This window comes from Sphaerodactylus townsendi, linkage group LG10, assembly GCF_021028975.2.
Source record: "Sphaerodactylus townsendi isolate TG3544 linkage group LG10, MPM_Stown_v2.3, whole genome shotgun sequence".
NCBI classification, from domain to species: domain Eukaryota; kingdom Metazoa; phylum Chordata; class Lepidosauria; order Squamata; family Sphaerodactylidae; genus Sphaerodactylus; species Sphaerodactylus townsendi.
The window spans coordinates 49,111,182-49,134,046 of NC_059434.1; the positions used below are offsets into that span (position 1 = coordinate 49,111,182).

The 22,865-nt window shown below is 41.7% G+C and overlaps 1 protein-coding gene across 1 annotated transcript in view; it reads left to right on the forward strand.

Annotated features, from left to right (window-relative positions):
- The first annotated feature begins 56 nt into the window (after positions 1-56).
- ANAPC10 (anaphase promoting complex subunit 10) overlaps positions 57-22,865 on the forward strand; it is a 38,343-nt gene continuing 15,534 nt past the window's right edge. The window contains exons 1-4 of the mRNA XM_048508908.1: positions 57-187; positions 6,599-6,719; positions 9,976-10,066; positions 11,759-11,879. Of these exons, the coding sequence (XP_048364865.1) occupies positions 6,605-6,719; positions 9,976-10,066; positions 11,759-11,879 (327 nt within the window). The 5' untranslated portion in view covers positions 57-187; positions 6,599-6,604. The remainder of the gene's footprint in view (positions 188-6,598; positions 6,720-9,975; positions 10,067-11,758; positions 11,880-22,865) is intronic.

Here is a 22,865-nt window from a genome sequence, read left to right on the forward strand (position 1 = left end):
AGATAAAAAGCCTATAATGCATCCGCCACCATCCATCGCCACGACGGAGCGCCGGAAGTACATAAAGCGGCGTCTCTGAGCGAGAAGGGAGCAATGACGTCACAATTTGGCGACGAGGTGTTTGTGAATTAAGGCGATAATCTGCGCGACCGGAGGTGGGAGGGGATTGCACCGGCTGTTGGCAAATGTGAGCAAGTGATCCGTTTTCTCTCTTTCTCTCTCTCTCCGTTCCTTCATTTGCCCGTGTGAACAGGCCGAGCCCTTATCCCTAATGCTAGATTCAAAGTGGCTATTACATAAATGGTGTGTTTAAACATGGCATGCTTCCAGGAATAAGCCGTCTGGTCTGCAGGATGTCTGAACTGTCAGACATCCACAGTACTGAACAGTACTGAACTGTCAGACATCCATGGATATTCCCCATGTGTCCTTACAGGAGAGAAAGGCGGGGTATAAATCAAAACTCTTCTTCTTCCAGATCATATTCTTCAGGTTTTTTAAATCAATGGTGGATTTATTGTTACAGCTGCCTTCAAACTGTACTAGGCAAAACCGCTAGCTCAGCTCATACATGGTACTAATTTCGGGTCAGTTTTATCTTGCTATTCTACTCTTTAATAGATACAGACTAAATTTCTGAGAGCTGTACTCCAGGTACCTAAATGTGTCTCAAATGTGGTGCTGCGCTTTGGAGATTGGATCACTAAAAATGGAGATGAGGGTCCCCCTCTATCCCTTTATTTAAGGCTCAAGTTGAACCTTAATCCCCATGGCCTCTTTCCCTTGATTTTAAATGACCGTTTTCAATCAATATGGTTGAAGGCCTTAAAAGGTAAATTGGAATCTCCTGGCTTTGGTCCAAAAACATTCCTTGATTTTGGCCTGGATTATTTATTTATTTACTAGCGGCAAAGCCCATTTCATGTGGAAATGAAATGACCTCTAGGAAAGGGGGGCAAGGAAGCCTCTTTCCCTGCAATAGCCTTTCCCTGTGCCCTCCCCGGTGGACTGCTTGCCTGACTGTCTTGTCATCTGCTCCGCCCCCCCCCCCCACATGAATTGAACTTGCTGGCAGTCAGGGAAGGGGGGCAGGCTGAAAAAGCCCTGGCCCTGGTCAAAGCTAGCCAGATCTCTCTTGGACCAAGAATTACCAACAGATTTTTATTCTCAGATGCAGCAACCTTTGAGAAACATACTCAAAGAGGCAGTCTCCTAAGTGGATTCAACACAGCATATTTATAATGAGTCGCAATTGTAATAGATGAACCCATTTCCCCTTTTTATAAATGGAAAACTAATTTATTTAGAATGATTGCAACCTGTTATGAATATGCTGTGTGGAATCAACAGGAACCAGCCTGTTTAGGGCTTTAAAAGTTAACACCAGAACCTTGAATCTGAGCCAGTACTCTACCTGGAGCCAGTGCAGCTGGTGGAGCACTGATTGGATATGTGCTTGTCATGGGGTCCCCTTAAGGACCCACACAGCTCCATTATGCATTATTCTTTAGATTCTTTAGAGCTTCTGGATCAGACAAAGGTAAGCCTGCATAGAATGAATTGCAGTAATTCAATTGAGAGGTGATCATTACATGAATCACTGTAGCTAGATCAGTTTGGGATAGTAAGGCCCCAACCAGGCATAGATAATAAAAAAGTCATGCGATTAGCATGCATCATGTGAACCTCCATTGATAGGGAGTCATCAAGGTACATACCCAGTCTTTTTACGGTTTGCACAGTATTAAGCTGTGCACCATGCAAAGCCAGCAGCCAGCACCCCATTTCCCCGCAGCAAAACAAATATTAAAGCAAAGAGTTGAAGACGTTGAGAGACAGTTGGTTCTTGCCAGATCCTCTGTTTTCAGCTTGCCAGTCAGTAGAAAATGTATTCCTGTTCCAGCTACTTACTTACTCTTGAAGCAAATAGCCTTAGAAAGATTTTTATTCTGGCAAAGTGTGCAGCACTGTCATCAGCTGTTTTGAAGGCCAGATTCAAAAACATTTCCCACTCACAGAGAATCAGTCCATGTAGGGATGGAGAAGTGCAAACCACAGACATGCTTTTTTAGATGTAATTTTTATAGCGAGGCTTGATGTAAAATTCTCGGGGTCCTTTTGAATAAGAGCTCTGGTCTCCCTGAGTCAGCAAGAATCTGTAACCTCTTCACTGATGAATCACCTCAAATTACTAAATCGTTGGCTAGTGACATTGTACATAATAACTTATAAATTTTGCCATAATTTAACAGAACAAAATTTTACAATGTTTTTAAATTAAATTAATTTATCATATTGCTTTCAAATCAAATTAGATGGATTAGATATAATTTTTGATGAAACATCCAGAAATATAATGTTTGTTTTATGTATTTTCTAATGATTGGAATTCAATTATAAATAAAATTTTGACTTGATTTGTACTGGTTATGGCCTTCAATGCCCTTCCCAGGCTGGGACACATATATCTAAAGAATGATCTCTTCTCATAAGCTCCCGTGCGCCAACTGCCATCCTCAGGCTGCTGTCCTCTAGTTGTTACCTGCTTTAGGTAGCCTACCAGGCAGCAACCAAAGCCTCTCCATTGTAGCTCTCACCCTTATGAGCAGTGGCGGAGCGCCAATGGAGCAGGGGAGTGCGACACCCCGGGTGGCACCGTGGTGGGGGCATGGCCGAATGGGGCCAGGGTGGGTAGCCCCACGGCAGGGGCGCAAGGCGCGTGCATGCCCAGGGCGCAGTTCCCCCTTGCTTTGCCCCTGCTTACGAAACAAGCTTAGTAAAGGGGATGCTGTCTCTAGAGGTGCCAAGGAGGTGCCACAAGGCATTTGATTTGCTAGTGGCTTTTAAAAGGGGTTGCTTGGGGATTTTCTGTATTCTGTCTAGAAAGTTAATAAATAATAATTTTCTATCTAGACATGTAATAAATAATCATAATATTTCAAAAACACTAGGGCAGCCCTTGAAACATCTTCAAATCAACAAAATTAACATCTGACAGATTCAGAAGGCAGCCTTTCTGGGATTTGCACGAATACTACGCTGATACATTACAACTTCCTAGGCCTCTGGGTGAGGCTCAAATTGTAATGAAAGGTCAACAGCCAGCTAAAGAATTGGCAACTGTGATATCGAACAATAATAAAAAAGCTGCCTTGAATTATAAGAAAAGTAGACTATAAGTGTTTTAAATAAGTATATAAAATACATTGCACTTGTATTTTATATGACTGTTTTGGGGTGCTCAATATGTAAATGAGGCACGAGTCACTTGCAATAAAACTTGTTGAAACTATCTTAAACAGTGCATATCTGCATTTCTGCCTAGTTTCTTTTCTACCTATTTCCTATGGTTCCTTGCTGATTACTCTCTCTTCCAATTCCACCTGTCTGATGCAGACTGAACTTTTTAAATGTTGTGTTTGCTGTATCTTGCATGACACTGGGCTGCTAAATAAAACATGTAACAATACTTGTCAAAAGCTCAATACGTTCTATGGAGAGGTGGAATTAAAATAATAGTGTAATCAATAATGTGGTAAACTTTTATTTTTCGTGTTTTGCAAAATTTCTGAAAAGCATGATTTATTTGTATGAAGAAACTGCTTCTGTGATGAACTCCTTGATTGTTATTCAGGGTAAAAGGGAATCACTGTTTAGCTTAAAGTGGGGAACAATCTACTCTAAGATAGAGGAAAGTTTTCTTAGGATTGCAGCCATAGTACTTGCTGGATAACTCTTCTGTAGCCTCAATAGAATCCTCTTTCCTTAGAGACCTTTTTTCTTTACTTTCTGGCACATGCTTCAACATTAATTCTGCTCTATTTGGGAAAAATTGGAGGCACAGTTCATAAACTAAGGTATCCATGTATTTTCCTGTACACCAGTGATCTCTTGTTCAAAATGTGACAGGCACTTACATGTAACTTTGCCCTAATATTAAAAGACAATAAAAGTAGCTGCACTTTCCATACACAGATGTATAATTGTTATCCTGAGTTGGTATTTTCCATATGTATGATAAAAAGTCCCCATATCAGCTGATGGTGGGGAGAGATTATGCTTTTGAGTAGAAAACAGGCAGAAGGCATCCTCCATACTGCTTGGCTTTACATTAAGAATGGCTTTACATTAAGAATTTTCACAGCTGCTTTTCATTAGTTTTTTAAAAAGTTTTAGCAATGCTAGATGCAACTGCAAGGTATATGTAGTTGGGCCCTGTGTGTAACAAAAATATAGTACATAAAGAGAGTTTGAAAAATGCAGTTCTCTTGTTATGGAAAGGGTTTGTGTCCTTCTGTCCAGCCTTTGGGAGGAATTCTCTTGTCTAGAGAAGGGATGACAGGATGCAGTTAATAGATTTCTGGAAATGGAAAATGATTTTAATCGCCATGTATTGTAGTGTTTGTCTTCCGGAAATAAGCAATGTGTTGTGGCGCTTGAGTTGTTGCACATTAGCCCTGTAATCCTGAGTGCATGAAAGCATTTTTTGTGTGTCGTGTGAAAATTCTGTTTTCCGGCAATGAAAGTCTGTGTTCTGATTATTCGAATGGAAAACTGCTGATGAGACCATTAGTTACAGGGCTGCAAACCGCATATTCTTGACATTTTAAAGAATGTGAAAAGAGTTTAGAAACCACATCTAAACATTGGAAATTGTTCTTGCTATTAATAAGTTTGAAAGTATTCCAGTAGCTGTAACTAATGCACTTTAAAGGTCTCAGTGACTTTTCTCATCGTATAATAGTTATAATTAATTTCTGCTAATGGCTTCCTGGTCTGCTAGTCACAACAAAAATATAAAGAACAATTAATATTCTTATATTGTTTATGCTAAACAGATGAAGGGAAACAAAGAAACAAACTAGTCCTGCATATTCCAGCTCAATGTGCAAGGAATAGATCTTGTTCCAGTTCCGATCTCTAATAGGTCATGCCTCGTGTTCTCTCCAGAGAACAACATTTTGTGACGAGCTTTTGTACTTGGATGTGTTCTCGACATTTAAGTTCTGCTGATTTCAGTGAAATATATTCTTGTGCATGTGTGCATAGGATTGCAGCCTAAATATCAGACTTGCTCCTTAGACTTCTCCCACAAGGAAGTTTGAAAAATAATACTAAGTATTATAGTTTTGAATACTGTGTCACTGTTTCATATTCAGGCATCTACCTCAGCATGAAGTGAAGCTATAGCAGAGTGCTGTTCTTATTAGGACTGACTATGTTCAATGTTTTTCTCCTTTATCCTGCTCTTTAATTTATCTTTAATTTAAAATGTGTGAACATTAAAAAAAGGTTAATAATTTGCATATCTAAGGTTGCATCACTATTTGTGCATGGGCATAAAGAGCCGTCAGGTTGCAACTAATTTATAGCAACCCTGGCAAGGAGCTTTCAGGGCATGTGAGAGGTAGAGGTGGTTTGTCACTGCCTCTCAGCCCCACCTACCTCACAGGGTGTTTGTTGTGAGGGGAGGAAGGGAAAGGAGATTGTAAGCCCCTTTGAGTCTCCTTACAGGAAAGAAATAGAGAATATAAATCCAAACTTTCCTCCTCCTCCTCCTCCTCCTCCTCGTCTTCTTTGGTGATCTGTCTTCTAAGTGCTGACTCTACTTAACTTGCAAGATCTGACAAGACGGGCAACACCAGGCTACCTTCCCTCCCCCTGTGCACCATTCCTGGGATTAAGTCTTACAGTACTTAGTTGATTTTTCATATGAGTATAACACTTTAGGACAGTGGTGGCGAACCTTTGGCACGGGTGCCAGATGGGGCACTCAGAGCCCTCTGTGGACACGCACAAACGGAGTCGCCACCCCCCCACACACACATCTAGGCTGGCCTGGGCCACTGGGCTTGATTATTAGCATTCAACCTAAGACCTAGTTTTGGGGAAGCAGTGTAGGTAACCCTGTTAAGCACTGTTAAACCCCACTAATTTTCATATGAACAAAAGTTTTATTTCATGTGAACAAAAGTGCAATCCTTTACCTGGGAGTAAGTTCGGTTGCTTGCAATGAGGCTTGCTTCTGAGTAAACCCTCCTAGGGTCATGATTCATCCGTTGGAACAGTTGCACGGGGGCTTCAAAGCACCAACTACCACCAAGTTTACTCCTGAGTAACGCGTGCCTCGGAGCCAACCGTTTTTTCTAAACTAAAACCTCAGTATTCAGGTTAAATTGCCGTGTTGGCACTTTGCGATAAATAAGTGGGTTTGGGGTTGCAATTTGGGCACTCGGTCTTGAAAAGGTTCGTCATCACTGCTTTAGGATTATTTCCTTAGTGTATTATTAAAGTCACTGAAAATGACATCTGATCTTTTTTAGCGTCTTTACCATTTTTAATGTTGGATGTGTATATTTTTGCAATGGTTGCTGCTATACTTTGCCATTTTACTGAGTGGTTTCTATGCATATTTTTTTGAAAAGTTGATTATTAAATTTGTTGAGTTTAGCTCTGAATTTAATGAAAGGGACTCTCTGGATCAGAACCAGAGATTGTTACATTTATGGCAGATTTCATGAAACTGGTTTCTGCTTTTCCTATTGTTATGAAAATAGTTTTTTTTAAATAACCTTTTGCAAACATTGCCTTTTTCTAGTGAAAAATGACCACCACTAACAAGACCCCTCCTGGTGCAGATCCAAAACAGCTGGAAAGGACTGGAACTGTTCGAGAAATAGGGTCACAAGCTGTTTGGTCACTTTCTTCCTGCAAACCAGGTAAGCTGCAAATCCAAAGGGCAAATAGGCTAACTCCAGACAACCCGGATTAATATTATTTGGATGGAAAATTATTTTTCTGGGATCATTTGCGTCAGCTGATGGTTGGAAATTCTGATGATTATTTTTAAATGCTACTCATTGATTTAAAGAATTCCTTTTCATGTTCTCTTGTGTTTTGTCCTCTTGTGTTTCTTTGTATCTTGATGTGGCAAATAATTGCTTTGTCATAATGTTGCATATAATGACCATTGTAAAACTGTTTGGACTCCAATGTTTAACAGTGTGTATTCACAAACCTGGTCTCCATTTTATGCACTGTTGTATAAACTGGGGCTGGTCAATTTGGTCAGTACTCAGGACCTCCTTAAAGCATTGCATATAATATATAATTTCAGTTAAATTTGCATACAGGTGGTAAATATTAACCCCCTGCTGGTGTAACACATAGGTGAGGCATCAGGTATGAGTTTTTGCTTTCCTGCTTTCTTTTTGCTCCTGAGAAAACTTCCCAGGAATTTGGGAAAATATGGGCTATCACTTCTCCCTAGTAATACAAAAGTTTGCTAGGTAATCCAGGTGATGGTGTTCTGCTACATGTTTTTCAAATGTTGAGATATAACAGACATTTCACTGTAACAAACTTACAAATCATGGATTTGGGAGAGGCCAGAGCTCAGTGGAAGGCCTTCTGCACACAGAAGTCCCAAGTTAAAAGGAGCAAATAGTAGGTGACAAGCAGGGAATTCATGAGCACTGGGTGTGTGTGTGGGGGAAACGGGACATCATTTATGCCATCCAAGATGTACAGATAATCTTATCCAATACACTTCTGAAAGATTTCTATTTCTATTGATCAGTAACATCTTCCCCACTGGATGTCAGTATGTCCCCATTTGTGGCCCAGAAAGAAGGGATGTTGGGTTGGAGAATTAAATTTGCATATTTGTGGAATGTTAATGCTATGACCTTTGAGTATGGGATCAATTGTGGAGTGCATGTATTTACTGAAATTGGCACAGGCACATATGTTTGTGGTACAGCTGCCACCATCTGGGGGTTAACTCTTTGGGGTTCTGATTGACTGCCCCAGAAATGTCCTGAGTCTCTGGGGCAGAGTGAAAGGGGGTGACAAAGTTTCTTCCTTGCCACATAATTGAGGCGAGTTCCTTGTCTCCAGCAAGGCATGTTAGAATCTCCATGTATTAATCCACGCTGTTCCCTAAATGCGCACCACAGCCTGAACAGGGCTGCAGCCTCAGACAGTCTTGCAGGCCTGGCTTCCCCTGTCAGGAGCCCCATCTGTAACAGATGTGCCCACACTAAAGGGCTGGTGTGTGTAAATGGCTTAATGAAAAGGCCTTAGTGACAGCCAGAGTTATACAGAAGGCTCCACTTTACAAAAGACCCCATTTGATTGGTCGAGAAAGGCACAGCTGCCTATGGCCAGGGTTAGGGGGAGCTAAAGCCTGTCAGTAGATACACACTCTCTGAAGAGATTCTGATACAGAGATCAGAAGGAGCCAGAGTTTGACAGAGAGCGGTCTGTCAGGTCTGAAGCTGAAGGATTCTGTCTCAGCTGAGAGCTAACAGAAGTCCAGTCACTCTACAAGCTGAAGAGGCTTGTCAGAGAAAGGAGGCCCTGAGTTTGGTGCAAAGTGACGTTCCAGTCAGTGGCTTGACAGTGAATACTGTCCAGACATAGTGTCTGCCCTACCCCTGTGTAACACCAGTCTGGGAAAAGCCCGATCCAGAGGCAGTGAAGCCAAATTGGAATTAGAGAGGGAGGCTATGTTTGCCTGAATCTCACTGGGCATAGGCTGTGTGTGTGTGTATTCAGTGGGTTGTGGATTAGATAGAACTAGTATCTGTCTGTAAAAGAACTTAGTGATTCTAAAGTATAAGTTTTCCTGGAGAGACACCTGCGTGTGTCTGTGTATCTCTCTGTGTGTGAAACCTGAGTAACATCCAAAAATCTCTGAAGTTTAAGTATAAAGAGCCTGACGGAAACCATCAAGCGTTAGTACTGTTCTGAGCCAGTTTAAGAAGCCTTTCTTTTGTTTTAAAAATAAATTTATTTCTTTGTGTTCAAGTTACCCTCGTGCCAATCTGCGTTTGTGTGTGAGAGGGTGAAGAGTGCCTGTCTGTGAAACTAGAATCCCAGCCAATTTTGAGTTCCCTCCATTTTTGTATATGGGACTCTGAAGGACATTCCCCTCAGACCAAGAGTGAATGTGAGGTGGGATCCTTTAACATATTGGAGGCTAGCAGCAGTCTGGGATTCCTAGTGTCTCTTTAAGTTAATGGTGGCAGCAGAGAAAAAAAAAGATCCCTGAACACTAATCTGGGATATTTTGGATGGCAAAGGAAACCCCACTGGTCAGTTTAGAGGGTTTTTTTAATTGTAGGCCACACGTCCCGTTATACCATACACTCCCCTGCTTACCTGCTGTGGAACAAGAAGAGATCTCCTCTTGGGATGGTAGGAGATATGAGCAACAGGACTTGGAAGAAGTAGGGCTGAAGATGCTTCAGTTCTTTGTTGTAGTGGGACTGTTAAAGAGACCCGATTGTTCCCTGGTTTGCAACTGAGCAGCCCTGAGTTTAGAAAACAGATTCCCTACATTAAAACCCCCCACAAGATTTGCTTACCAGTTTGTAAGTATATTCAGTATCTTGAACAGATGGACAAGGTAGCTAATAAGTATTCAACTGATGGATTTCATAAATTGTACCATGGAGGCAGTTGTTCGAGATCTACCAATGGTTGCTTTTTGCTCTCAAAAACAACAGTTGCTAGACTTCCTATACTTAAAGTACCAAAGTGTTGATGTAACCAAAACATTTGACCCTACTTTTTTTGTCCTTCCCAGCATTCTGTACTAACCCATCCCTACCAAAGCTCCGCATTCAAATCCTTCCAAAAGAGCACCAGTGTCTTGTCCTTGTTCAGGTTCTGTCCTTCCTCTAGCCAAGAAGCTGCCCCTTTTTTTTGCTTAATTGTCTGGTCTGAGTGGGATATTCAGGCCCACCTGCAGGGGGCACTGGTGCATCTGCCATTTTTCCCTCAATTAATGGCTCCTCGATTCCTGGCCTAAGAAAGGAGAAGACTAGCAGCTCTTCATCTTGTTCAGTTGATTGAACTGCTCAGGGGTTTCACCTGAAATAACTGGAAGTGACTTACATATCTGCTGTGATATTGTGATGTTTGTAGGGACAAAGTAACCAAGACCATGAACTTTTTTGTTCATATTAGGATTTGGTGTGGACCAGTTACGAGACGATAATCTGGAAACATACTGGCAGTCTGATGGATCACAGCCTCATTTGGTGAACATACAATTCAGGTATTAAATGTTTAAGTTTATGTATGAGACTTTGTACAGTTGCCTACTTACACTGAAAGAAGTTAGAAGGTGTGGGGTGCAGAAGGAATGCATTATTCTGCCAGTTAAATTAGTTATGTTTTCCTATTTATATTTTCTTTGAATGCTGTCTACATTGTAAATAACCAGTTGAGAGGTAACATTTGGAAACCAATTTACCAAGGTTTGATACAGTTGATGGACACCTGGCTTTTTAATGCAGCGTAAGGATCAAATACAATAAGGAAAACCTGAATTTGCCATCCTTATTTCTATAGGCATGCAATCCCAAGAATTTCCTTCATTAGACTGGGTCATTGTGTTGCCGAGAGCTTGTATTAAACTCCATTTAGTTCCATGTCGACTTCTTTGCCTGTTTTATTATGAAGTTGTTCAGGCTGAAAGAGTAAAGCTCAGAGATCAGATGTATCTTTTTCTTTAACGGTCCTCATCTGCATCTGGTTACACCCTTCAACATAGTAACTGTAGGTTGCATTTTGCTAGCTGAAGGTAACTTTCATTGAAGGAGTGATGCCAAAAAAAATGTCTGTTTAAAACTTTGGGCAACTGTTGCCAGTCAGAGTAAATAATACTGGCCTTGGTAGATCTGTGGTCTGACTAGGAACAAGGCAGGTTCATGTGTGTATGGCGAGGCTTACTTTCAGGGATTTATGCATATGGTTCATCTCATTTACAACCTAATCCAGACTGGGCTGGTGGGTGGGAATGGCATCGTTTTGGAAGTGCCCCACTCCCTCCAAAGGGCTTTCCCGTGGTGCAGGAAGCCGAAAAAGCAACCCCCCGCAAGAGTCCCCCATAGGGGAAAGGGGAGATATGCCATGGAAAACAGGCAATGAAGGTCGGCTCCACCTGTGGAACACCCTTTCCACGCTGACGTGGCTCAGGAGTACCGATGCAGAACTGGGTGCCGCAGCCAGGCATCCTAGGTTCTGCAGACACCAGGTAGTGGCAGATTTGCCTTTCTGCTGGGATATATGACCCCAGGAGGGCAAATATTCTGGCATAGACCCGTGCCACCCCCAGAAGGGGATTTGTGCCCCCCCCCCGGATTGAGCTGTAAAACTGCAATCTGAAGCGACAATCTGAAAATGGTGTTGGGTTTCTGTTCTGAAAAACTGAAAGTGATTTGTATGGTCTTCAGTCTTTTAGCTGGTTCTAGGAGTTGGAGCCAAGTGTGCATAAGCACTCAGCTCCATTTACCAAGTGAAAGTGCTTTTGCCCAGCAATAGGTGCTGATAATTTTACAGCGTAGTCCTGTGTAGAGTTATTCCAGTCTTAGCCCATTGTCTTCAGTTGGCTTGCACTGGAATAATTCTAAATGCGACTGTACTCTATCTCTCCTAGAGTCTGATTTTAGCCTTTTGATACTTTCCAGCTGGCTCTCAGGATGCTTTAGAGAGGAGGAAGGCATAGTGTAATTTGTTCATAATGTGAAATACATTTTGGGTTGGCATTTTAAAAATCAGCAGCATGGTTTTGTGTGAGACATATAATAGAAAAGTGTGTCTTTTTATAGGTATATTTTAAATTTTGCATATTTATGTGAAATAATAAAAGGAGCTGTTAAATTAATTCCTGCTGCTTGAGCCTTTCAAAATAAAATATGGGCGTTTGCTTCTTACAAGGTTCAGTGCTGATGTTTCTTGTTTCCAGACGAAAAACAACAGTGAAGACGCTCTGTATTTATGCAGACTATAAATCTGATGAAAGTTACACTCCAAGCAAGATCTCTGTTAGAGTAGGAAACAACTTTCACAATCTACAGGAAATCCGGGTATGTGTATCACACTGCTTAATATCTTATGTGAGAAAGGTATTCTTTCTCTTAAAATGGCTGACCTATAGCATTTTATGTATAGACAGTACAAAAATTTCTTGCCTTTAGCAGTCCAATCCAGGAATGTGCTGAATTTTTAAAATGTCATGCATGCTACGGAGCATCTCATGGCCATGGCCATGTCTATGTACCAAGACCTACGCAATCTTGGGAACTTATTGTCAGTAGGTGGAAGGCCAATTAAATGTCACATTTTGTCAATAGTGTGTCAGTGCCTCATGACCTAAAAAGGCCTCAACGTGACTCCAGGCATGGAGCAGAATTTGCGTGGAATAGTCTATTATTGATTGACCCCTGGTGTAGGACAGATGATGTATCAACCATAACTCACTGGCCACTTTCTTAAGTACCACCCTCAAGGGAGAACTATGCAGGTTAGAGCTTGGAGGGGCTGCAGAGGGGACCGCAATCCAGCCAGTGGAACACTCCTTTTCTCTTTTTTTGCTGCCACAGCGTCCATCAGATTAGAGATTGCCAGAGTCCGAAGGGATGAATGGGCTGATTAAATGGATCTGGAACCACTGAGTGAACCCTTCCCAGAGATAAGTGGCAGCTGACTTGACTGGGTAGCAGGCAGGGAGAGACCCTTAGTTCTGACCAGGGGGAAAGACAGCCCCCATCTGAACCCCGACAGCTCATTTTCCAGTGACAGAGAGATGGGTTATGGTGCTGTTAGCCCCATCCTGTCTCCAAGTGGTTATATTGGAAGGGTGTGTGTGTCTGTTGCCTTGGAAGTGCTACTGGCCATGGAGGAGGCAAGGGCAGGAGGACCTAAGATGTGAGCCTAGGCAGTTCTCGCAACTATGGCTAAACTTGCACCAGCCTAGCCGGCACCTTCCCTTATTAAATTCTCAGCAATCCCTGCAGGAAGGGTTCTGTTTTATGTCCCACTTTCCTGCCTTGGGTGGGTAAGACCTAACTGGATGTGAGGGCCCATCACCGCCACAAGCCAGATCTTGTCATTCATGAGGTCCCACCTGGCCTTCTCACTTTGAGATGCCCTCTCACAGAATGCGTTGTCATACTCCATAGCAGCCACTTTCCCAGCGAGTGACCTGACCCATAACACATTGGTGAGGTTCCAAAACCACTTAGGACATGTGGTCTGGACGACCCCCACATAGACTGCAACCAGCTAGCCAGTTGCCGAATGTGGTGTCTTGCTCCTCCCTTTTTTCTTTTCAGCCCTTTGAGGATTGGCTGCTCTTCCCCTCCTTAGCCTTGGGTTTCAGGATGGAAAGAACATTCAAACCAAGGCTGTCCAAGATCATCCTGATATGCAAATTCTCCTCTGGCACAAATTCCCTTGCCATCCATCCAAGGGCAGTATTATGAATTAAAGCTGCCAAACTGGGTTGATGTGAATGTAAGGATAGTCTGCAGCTTGACTTGAAATTTTTCCAGCTGTTTTGCCAGAAGGTATCATCATTCCCTATTGGTGGGTTTCAGTGCCTAGGATCAGCAAGACAGCAAAAGACAAATGCCTCTTTAACGAGGCAAGGGACACTTTCCGGCATGTTAAGTCAAATATATTAAGTCAAATATGATTGACTTAATATTTTGGGGCTGAAAATGTCTGCTTGCTCAAGAAGTGTTGTTCTGAACTGACTTTGCCCTCAGTGAGATCACTTTGTAGCTGCATACCTTTGGCTGCATAGAATTGTTCAGTCAGTGTATTTATTGTAAGTTTGCTAATTTGGCTAGTATCATCCATCTGACTCATCCAGAAAGCATTCCACTTACCCTGAAGTGGTTTTGCCCTTAGTAGTGTCTTTGTAGCCAAGTCTGACAAGCTCTCTAGCAGTGCGACATCATCCTTTGCAGTATAGAATCCACGATGGGCTATCTGCCCATTACTTTTTCAGGGAAGAAACCGAGGGGGGAACACATTGTACATCACAGAATTCTAACCAGCATTTCACTGTGCACATTAATACAAACTGAAAATACTACTACGCTTATTCAAGGAAAATCCCAAATTACATTTACACAAGTGTACAAATCCATTGCATGATAGATAACAACCAGCAGGAGCCCAGTATCTGCTGCAATATGAAACAAGTTCTCAGCTGTATTAAGGGTCACACAGATATTATTCTGTACACCGCCCAGAGCCCTTTGGGGGTGGGCGGCATACTAAATTTAATAAATAAATAAAATAAGTTTGCTTGGTTGAGTGAGCCAGTGTATTCAGCAACAGGCTTTAGTACAACAACAGATGGGAAACTTAACAGGGAATTCATCTGACTGAAATCTTGCATTCTTCTGATAAGAAAATTCTGCAGCAGTATGCAATACTGGATTCCTATTGGTTGCTCTCTGGTTTTGTATGTATGTGCAAATTGCATGTTTTATACCACTATATATGTAAATATGCTTGTGTGGAAAAAATCATTTGCAACTGTATATTTTGTCCTTAATATTCCTCAAATATGTGTAATAGTATTTTAAATTTTAATGTGTATACTGTAAGGCTGATGAGCATTTTATAGTTCAGGAAGAAGAGTTTGAATTTATATCCCCCTTTCTCTCCTGTGAAGAGATTCAAAGGGGCTTAAAATCTCCTTTCCCTTAAAATCTCCACCTTGCGAGGTGGGTGGGGCTGAGAGAGCTCTGAAGAACTATGACTAGCCCCAGGTCACCCAGCTGGCGTGTGTTGGAGTGCACAAGCTAATCTAGTTCACCAGATAAGCCTCCACAGATCAAGTGGCAGAACAGGGAATCAAACCCAGTTCCCCAGATTAGAGTCCACCTGCTCTTAACCACTACTCCACCCTGGCTTCCAGGAAACTGGAAGACAAGATGTAGAAGCTGTGTGAAGGAGACCAGATTCTGTGAACAGGATGAAAAAGTGAATGTTCTTGCAATAAAATTTGGGAGTGGGTGGATATTTTTGCTATAAGTTTGAAAGCATGACTTAACCTGAATATCAAAATGGGAGAGAACACTGAGCAGTCTATCTGTGCTTGCTTGTTTTATTTTCTGTGTCCACTAGGTGTCACTGTTGGCTTTAAATGTTAGCTTTTGGAATTCTGTCCTGTGGTAACTCCACCAGTAATCAATGATTATGCCTTTATAATGGTGTGTTAGTCTACATATAACCTTAGTAATTTGAAGGGGGAAAATCCTTAAAACTTCTGTTCTTCAGGCCACCCTTGACGTGCATACATGTAACAGGTTTTTGAGAGTCCACTTTTGCAGACAACTTTAGATATAACATAGGCTTTTTTAGGGACTAGTTAAAAACTCAGTTTTCTGTTGTCAAACTGGTATTTTCCTGGTATTTGTTTCACTTTATGTATTTAATTTTTTTTGTCATGGAGAAATAGTGATTTAAAAGTAAAAAGATATTTTTTGTTATTAAATGGTTTTGCATACAAAATTTTTCTTTGTAGCTCTTTTCACCATGTAATTTAACAGCAGAATATTAAGAATATACGGGTTAATGAATGTTCAAAAATCCATATTTTTTTGTAAACAGTGATTCCTGATAGCCTTTTGTGTAAGTCGTAACTTTTAAATGCTTACCTAAGATGTGGAGAAAATACAAGGGAAAGGTGTTTTTCCCCACACCCTCCTGATTCTGTACATGTTTATTTGGAAGCGAGTATCACTTTTCCCCTAGGGATTTACTCCCAGATAAGTGTGCATATGATTTTGGGCTTAGGTTTGGGGGGGGGGGGTGTATTTGTATGGTTCTGTGTTTGGCCATGAATCCAACCTGTTTTGTGATTTCTGTACCTTTTTAACGTGAAGATTGAGGCAAGTCATTAAAGAAGGCAGCATGATTATAAGATCTTGACCAAAGTCACTTCATTATACAATGATTCCTTGGTTTCAGGCTGATTAACTGCATGGAAAAGCCAACTAAATCTTTTTAAAAAATATTTTCCATGGATGCTTGCCCAGTTCATGGTGTATAATGAAGATCCTGTAATGTAGTTTTGTGTTTTCTCCTCACTGCCAACTGATGAGCTATAAAACAATGACTTCTTAACGTCAGTTGGGATTTTGCAGCTAATATGAAGTATGCGTTTATCTTCCCTGGAGTAGCTACTCTGTTCTGGAAAAAGTTTTAGAGCTGGGAACCAAAATACTTTCTTGTCCTTTGAAAACGTCCAGCTTCTAGAAGTTGCATTTAAGTTATATCTTTCAAACTGTGGAGATCAGGGTCCATTTGGGAAGAGATGGTGGCTTCACCATAGGGGCCAGTAATGCTGCTCACCTTTTCATCACACCTCTGTAATTTGGGAAGGAAGAGAATTCTGCTGAGTGATCACCCAGATTTAAGGTTGCCAGCTCCTGGTTATGCGTATTCTGTTAATGGTGTTTTAATTTTTCACTTCGTTTATAGCCCCCTGAGACTCAAGGTGGATTATACAGTGTCAATCAATACAATCACAGGGCTAGGACTGCAATAATCTTAAAGCAAAATGTATTAGAAACGTTAGGCTAGCCGGTGCAGAAAACGGTACTACGTAAGCATAAAAACAAACCAGCCAGCAGATACCACAGTCTATCTGCAGTAATATGATTCACAGCCTTGACGAACCCTACTGAGGTCATAACAGTAGAGGCAGTCAGAGTGACAGAAAGGTGTAAGCATAACTCTGTTAGTCTTCACAAGATTTTAAACGGATGCTGGGAGAAAGCATGAGCTGACATGCCTGTGAAATGTACAGCTTGTTTTTTGTGCTAAAGTTGCATGTACCTGTCTTTTAGTACTGCATGTTAAAAATAATTCATTGTAATTTTCTCTTCCGGTCCTTCTGTATCTCCCTCAGTGGGCACGGCTTAGAAGTGGCATGATTAGGAAAATGCTGAACTTTTCAGCTGTAGGCCAGTTCCGTGGTTTTCAGCAGGGTTTTCTCTCTAAAGCAGATAGTCTTTTCATCATTCTGAATCCTAACCATGGGTGTGGTCCAAACGTCCTGGAGATGACGATCTTGCTGAAGCTCCAACAGGTCTGGGTCTTGTCAAGATCTGGATGGGAGATGACCTGGGCCCCCTTGTTGTCCACTGCCTTGAATTCTGGGGAGATGTGATAAATGCTAAATAAAATGTCGGGTTATTTAATGGGTCAGACTGCACACACTGCAGTGCTTCACTGCAGAAATATTTTGCCAGATTTTGTTTTTGTTTTTACTCAAGGCATCTGTAGGCAGCTAAAACTTGGGAGCAGAACTTTGTCGGGTGGGAAGTCGTGGTTATCTCCCCCCCCCCTTTCTTTCTGCAGGCTGTTTTTCTTACCAAAATTGCTCTCTCCGATCTGCTTTTCATCTTACACGCTATGCAGTCTTTATCCTGAGAGGGTGGGTGGGGGGAAATAATTGGGGGAATGATTTTGGTAAGAAAAAGAGCCTGAAAAACCAATAAGTGCCCCTCTTGACATTCCATTCCAAACTTCAGCGTCTCATAACAACTTGGTCATGTGAATGTTTTCCTTAAGGAGGCTAAGAATTGTGTGTGGTATGACTGTGCTATCAATAAGCGACATAGTATTCCCTGTGAGCTGTGCTATCAATGTTGAATAAGATTCTAGGTTGTGGGAAAAACAGTTCATCTTCGTCTGTGTTGTAGCCCATGTGTCAAGCACATGAACACTAGGAAAAAATTGTGGGGTAGGGTTTCTTGAACAAAATGCTTTTGTTTATGCTGGAAAGAAGGCAACAGTCCTTTGGTTCACCCTTCACTTGAAACCTTGGTTTGCATTCCAGCGTCACAAGCTGGGGCAAGAATGAGCCAGGTTTAATCTTGGACCCAGGTGGAATCTCAGCTTTCATGCAAGAAACACTCCAGTTTGACATACTGGAATTTAGGCACCAAGCAAATTGAGGCTAGATTGAAAGTTTCCTAAACCGGAAGGTCTTCAGTCTTGGCAGTTCAGGCTAGTCGAGGGATCACGGGAGCTTGAGTTGGAATCTGGATATTTCTTGCCATGAGAAATTCCAGTTGGATGTGTAAAGACAGGGATACAGGATTGCTGATGACCTAATAAGCTCTTGGTGTTTTCCTTGCCCTTTTAAACTGTGCTTTTTTTGTGAGATTATCAAGGCAAAGCTGAATTTATAGGCCCTTTATTCTGTGCAGTTTGCCATTTTTCTTAAGTTTTCCCTCTCTCTCTGGCAGGGATTATTCTCTCGTGTCCAAGATAAGTAGTAATATTCCGTCACCAAGCAGAAGCCAGTGCCAACCCTCTGTTTACATAGAAGTGTTGGGCGGCTAGGGAAGCCCTCCCAACCTGTCCGAGCTTTAGTTCCTCAGCCAGTTTGAATAGTGACTCTCACATGAATAGTTGCATTTGGTACCTGTTGCTTTATCTTTGGGTTCTTTGATAAGAAAATATTAACTTGTGATTAACCTTTTCAGTACTACGACATTTTGCTATTTAACAGGGTGTTTTCAGCTATGACCCCCAACTCATAGTTTTCAATCGTGATTTTTTAAAAAGTCACTTAAATGCAAATTTAAAGTCTTTTTAAATGCTAAGGTTAATAACTGCCAAATTAACCCCTAGTTTTATTAGTTGTCACTGTCTTTAAAAAGCATCATCTTGCCAAAAAATGATTTTCGAATTCCAGTTTTCATTCCTTCAGCAATCAAGTGCTTTTTAAAGATGGTGACTCCTAATTTTTTAGTTTCACAACTGGAAGTTAATTTGGTGGTAACTAACTTTTTTTTTTAAAAGCTGCTTGCTTTGTTAAGATTTGCGATACAGAAGGGTTTTTTTAAATTAAATTGTAGTTTTTATTGAATTATAGTTCTGAAAATGAGTAAAATGTTCCTAGTTCTTTCCTTTCCATTTCCCTCTTTCTCTTCTCCCTTCCTGCTCCTTCTCTCATTTGAAAAGAACAGGGGCCGAGGGCAACTGTATTCATTCTTCAGCTCAGACCGGGTGCTTCCTTCCCTTTACTAGCGGCGAGGTCTGCTGCAGCAGAGCCCAACTTTCTTTCTAACCTAGGATCAAGTTCTGTGATCTGAGTAACACTCATCTGTCAGCCTTAACGGGTAGAGAGGAGAGGCAGGTTGTAATAGTGCACCGGTTTTCATCAAGCGAAGGAAAGAGTGTTGCATCACTGGTGTTTGTGCATGGATTGTGTTCCTCCCATTGCTGGCTGGACATTTCATTGTTTTTCCCATCATAGGGAAATGTGGCAGTGAGATGCATTGCTGTCTTCATATTTGCCTTGGGGCAATTGCTGTTTATGCTCATGAGCAGTTACATGCAGTTCTGAATTGTGGGCAGCTGTTACTGCTTAGTGATGAGACACTGGATATTTCCCATGTGTATCATCTAGCATGTCCCCCCACCCTTTTTTGGAAGAATCTGAGTAATCTCATGCTCAAAATGTTGATGCTTCTGCTTGTCGAATGTCACTGTGGATTGGACACCTGCTGCTTGTATTGCTAGGCTGCTTCTGAAGGAGGAAACCTCATTCAAATGTTCTCATCCGTTGCTGTCACTTAAATATTGGAGCTAATTTACTTTTGTTGACTGTGGCTAAATTGATCTTTCCTTTTCTGAATAAAAAGCAGTTGCCATGTATGTTTTCCCATCCAATCCAAACCAATATCTCTCCCTCTTCTCAGTGCTGTGCTAGTTTTAGACTGAAAAACCAATTCATAGGCTGTATTATAAATCCTGTCCTCACACCCATGCTCGCACCCCCTCTGTTTATTCCTTTAAAAGTGTGATTACGTGGGTCATGCCTTCACAATCCAGTGATCGGCGCAACTTAATCCATATGTCCAGTTTTTTGACCTGAATTTTTTAATAACCACACGTTCCCCCCTTTCCCAAATGCACACCGCATGACAAGATTTTTTTAAAAGATAGAGTATCAAAGAGGGATGGAAAGGCTGCACATCTCTGAGCAATGCATGGGAGTAGAGGTTTGTTCTCAATGAACTTATGCTTTCCCTGCAAGAACGGCAGCACAATCCAGATGGGGGGTGGCCAGGGGGTGGTGCAGAGGAGGCGGCAGTGTGGAAAGGAAGGAAATTGGGCAGTGTGGAAAGGAAGGAAATTGAACAACCCTCCTGCTGCCCAAATAGACCTATAGACTAAACAGGCTTATGCCACACTTTCTGGTGGCATAAGTCTGTGGCTGCAGAGCGGGGTGTTCCCAGGCTGGAATCCCAATGGAAGTCAACTAAAGTTGGCTCCATTCCCAGGAACGCCACTGGTCTGCCCCCCGCTGCAGAGCTTTGAAGTGGTGAAACTTCTGAGCGGCAACCTCTTCTGAGTTTGGGTGTCATGGAGCTGTGCAGAACCTGCCTGTCAGCATCTGTGCTTCCTCCGCTGGCATAGGTTCTTCCGCTGGCATAGGTACCACCTATGCTGGAGGGATGGGGAAACCCGCCTGTACAGGCCTGCACTGCTCCCACAAGTTGTTTTGCCCTCCCCCCATCTTGAGTGGACCCTAATTCAACTGCATGAGAACTCCTGGATGTAGTTTTTCAACTGGAAGCTCTTATGTTCAAGTGTCTCTTACCCTATGCATGCCAGTCTCACTCTTTCTTGAAGAATTGGGATGTTGCCCCCTTCATTCATGTCCTGGTATCCAAAAGGATTGATTTAACTGAACATGGAGTTATTTCAAAGAACCTACAGAAGCTCATATAGACATCTGCCTGCTTTCTAGTCCAGGCTAGTAATTTGCAAGAGCCCATGTCCTTCTCCTGAGCTTGAATGGGTCAGAGCTGAGCCCTGGAGTCATTCAGAAAGTAGTAAGATGATGGTGTTGGTGTTTCCATTTCTGGCACAAGAAGGATGGAACCCCAAAATGCTGGCATGGTCTTATTTGTTTGTGTTGGGTTTGTCCTTTTTTTAAGGGAATGCTAACTTTCATATGACTTTTCATGGCAGAGGAAATCAGTGCAAATACAACTCCTCTCAGAAGTTGGTCTAGCAGGAGCGTAAATAATGCTGTCTCAGTAATGGCACTCCAGATGTTAAATTGCTCAATCCTGGCAAAACTAATCTATCCAGTTAGGTTTTTGGTTGTGATCAACCCTGCTGTATATTTTATTTTTAAATTGTGGCTTTAAGATAAAGATTATACTAAGAGTTTGCTTTTGGATCCTCTTTTTAAATATTTCTGTGGTACCCTAATGAAATTACCCCGCAACAATGAGAATGAAATGTAAAAAAGCGCCCATAAACTTTCATTCATAAAGATAAATGGGTGGGTGAGCCAGTCCCAGCTTGCTTTCCTAGCTAGAATTACCTGTTCTTTCTTGGACCTTTCCTGTCTCCCTTGAGATTTTCACTTCTGCCAGCTGTCTTACCTGTATTCTTTCCTTGCATCCCATCATCCCTTCGTCTACTTCAGTTGTATCTGATCTCTGTTAAGGCATGTTCTAAAGAAGTACACTAGATGGTAGGACTGGATACGAAAATGCTATCAAGAGATGGATGAGTCCTTTATATATAATCAGAAACCTTATAGTTTTGTAACATTATTGTTCTTCAGACATGGAACTTTAAAAGGGTTGACAAAAGAGAGGGGAAAAGTCTAACAGTAATTAGTCATTTTGCTGAGAACCTACTAATTTATTCCTTCCAATCATTTAAATGTGTTTGTAGGGATTTCTGCAACTGAGACTGCTGTTTGAATTGCTCTTCATCATAGGTTAACACTTGTCAAGGCTGCAGATGATACCAAACCTGTAGTTGTGGTATTGCAATGAGGTTACTGGTGCTTTTGGCTTCTTGTAGTTGTAGCAATGTGATACATAATTACTTTGTCAGTGTTCTTTATAGTTTGCCTTTCTCACTGCAACTCAAGGTGAATTAAACATTTGAAAACAAAGCATAAAGTATTAGGCCTAATATGTTAAACAGTGCAGGAAATGGTACTGCATAAACAGTAAAGTGGAAGCAGGATAATGCGTGTATATCATGAACTGTCAGCTGCTGATCTTGTCCATTTGAATGGTGGCACCTACAGAACGTTTTATGGAGCACAGCAGGAGAGACACTCCTGTGGATATATGGGTCCAAAGTGCATTTATGAAGATGTCTATGACTTGTCGCTATGAGCCTTCCCAAGGTAAAATAAAATAGTACTTTTGAAATTGCTCAAATGCCTCCCCAACAATTGTCTCTGCTTCTGTGGAAATGTCTTTGGCTCCCACCATAAAATAGCCCTGTGGGTAATTTATTTTATATGATGATAAATGTATTCTGGCATTTAAGCATGCGTTCTCTCACACACATAAAACAACACTGTTCTATAAAACATTGAGTATGGTGTAAAAACCACCTACCATAAGCCTGAGTGCACAATCTGTGGCCAGTGGGCTGTGTGTAGCCCATGAAAAGTATGCCCTACAGGCCATGACTGTAGCACTCATAATCTGCCCTTCCCCAGTGGATCAAAACATTATTTCCCAGCTGAGGGAGATGCAGCATTCCAAAAATCTACCTGTTCTGCTTTCCCATGAAAACTTCTACTGCATTTGTGCTGTGGAGGAAGGGGCATGGAGAAATATTTCCATTGCATCCTCAGGTGTTTGTATTTTCAGGCACCTCTCATTGCATCCCACATACCTGCAAATTCAAGCCCTTGAAATGCACTGGGGAATGTTTTTTTTTTGGGGGGGGGGGTGTCAAAGATGCAATTCAGAAAATTTTCTGTAGAATATTTCATGATGCTTTACTTTTCCATTTTTCTACTGTTCCTGAAGGTTCAATGTTCTGTATTATGAATGCCAGTGAATGTTCACCACTGCCAATGGTGCTCCTACTCAGCAGTTTCAAAATTGTAGATGTTTTTCAGGTGATTGTCCCTAGAAATGGTGTGAGCATTTATTTTTTATTCAGATGTTGTGGGTTTTCCAGGTTGTATGGCCGTGTTCCAGAAGTATTTTCCCCTGACATTTTGCCTGCATCTGTGGCTAGCATCTTCAGAGGGTCAG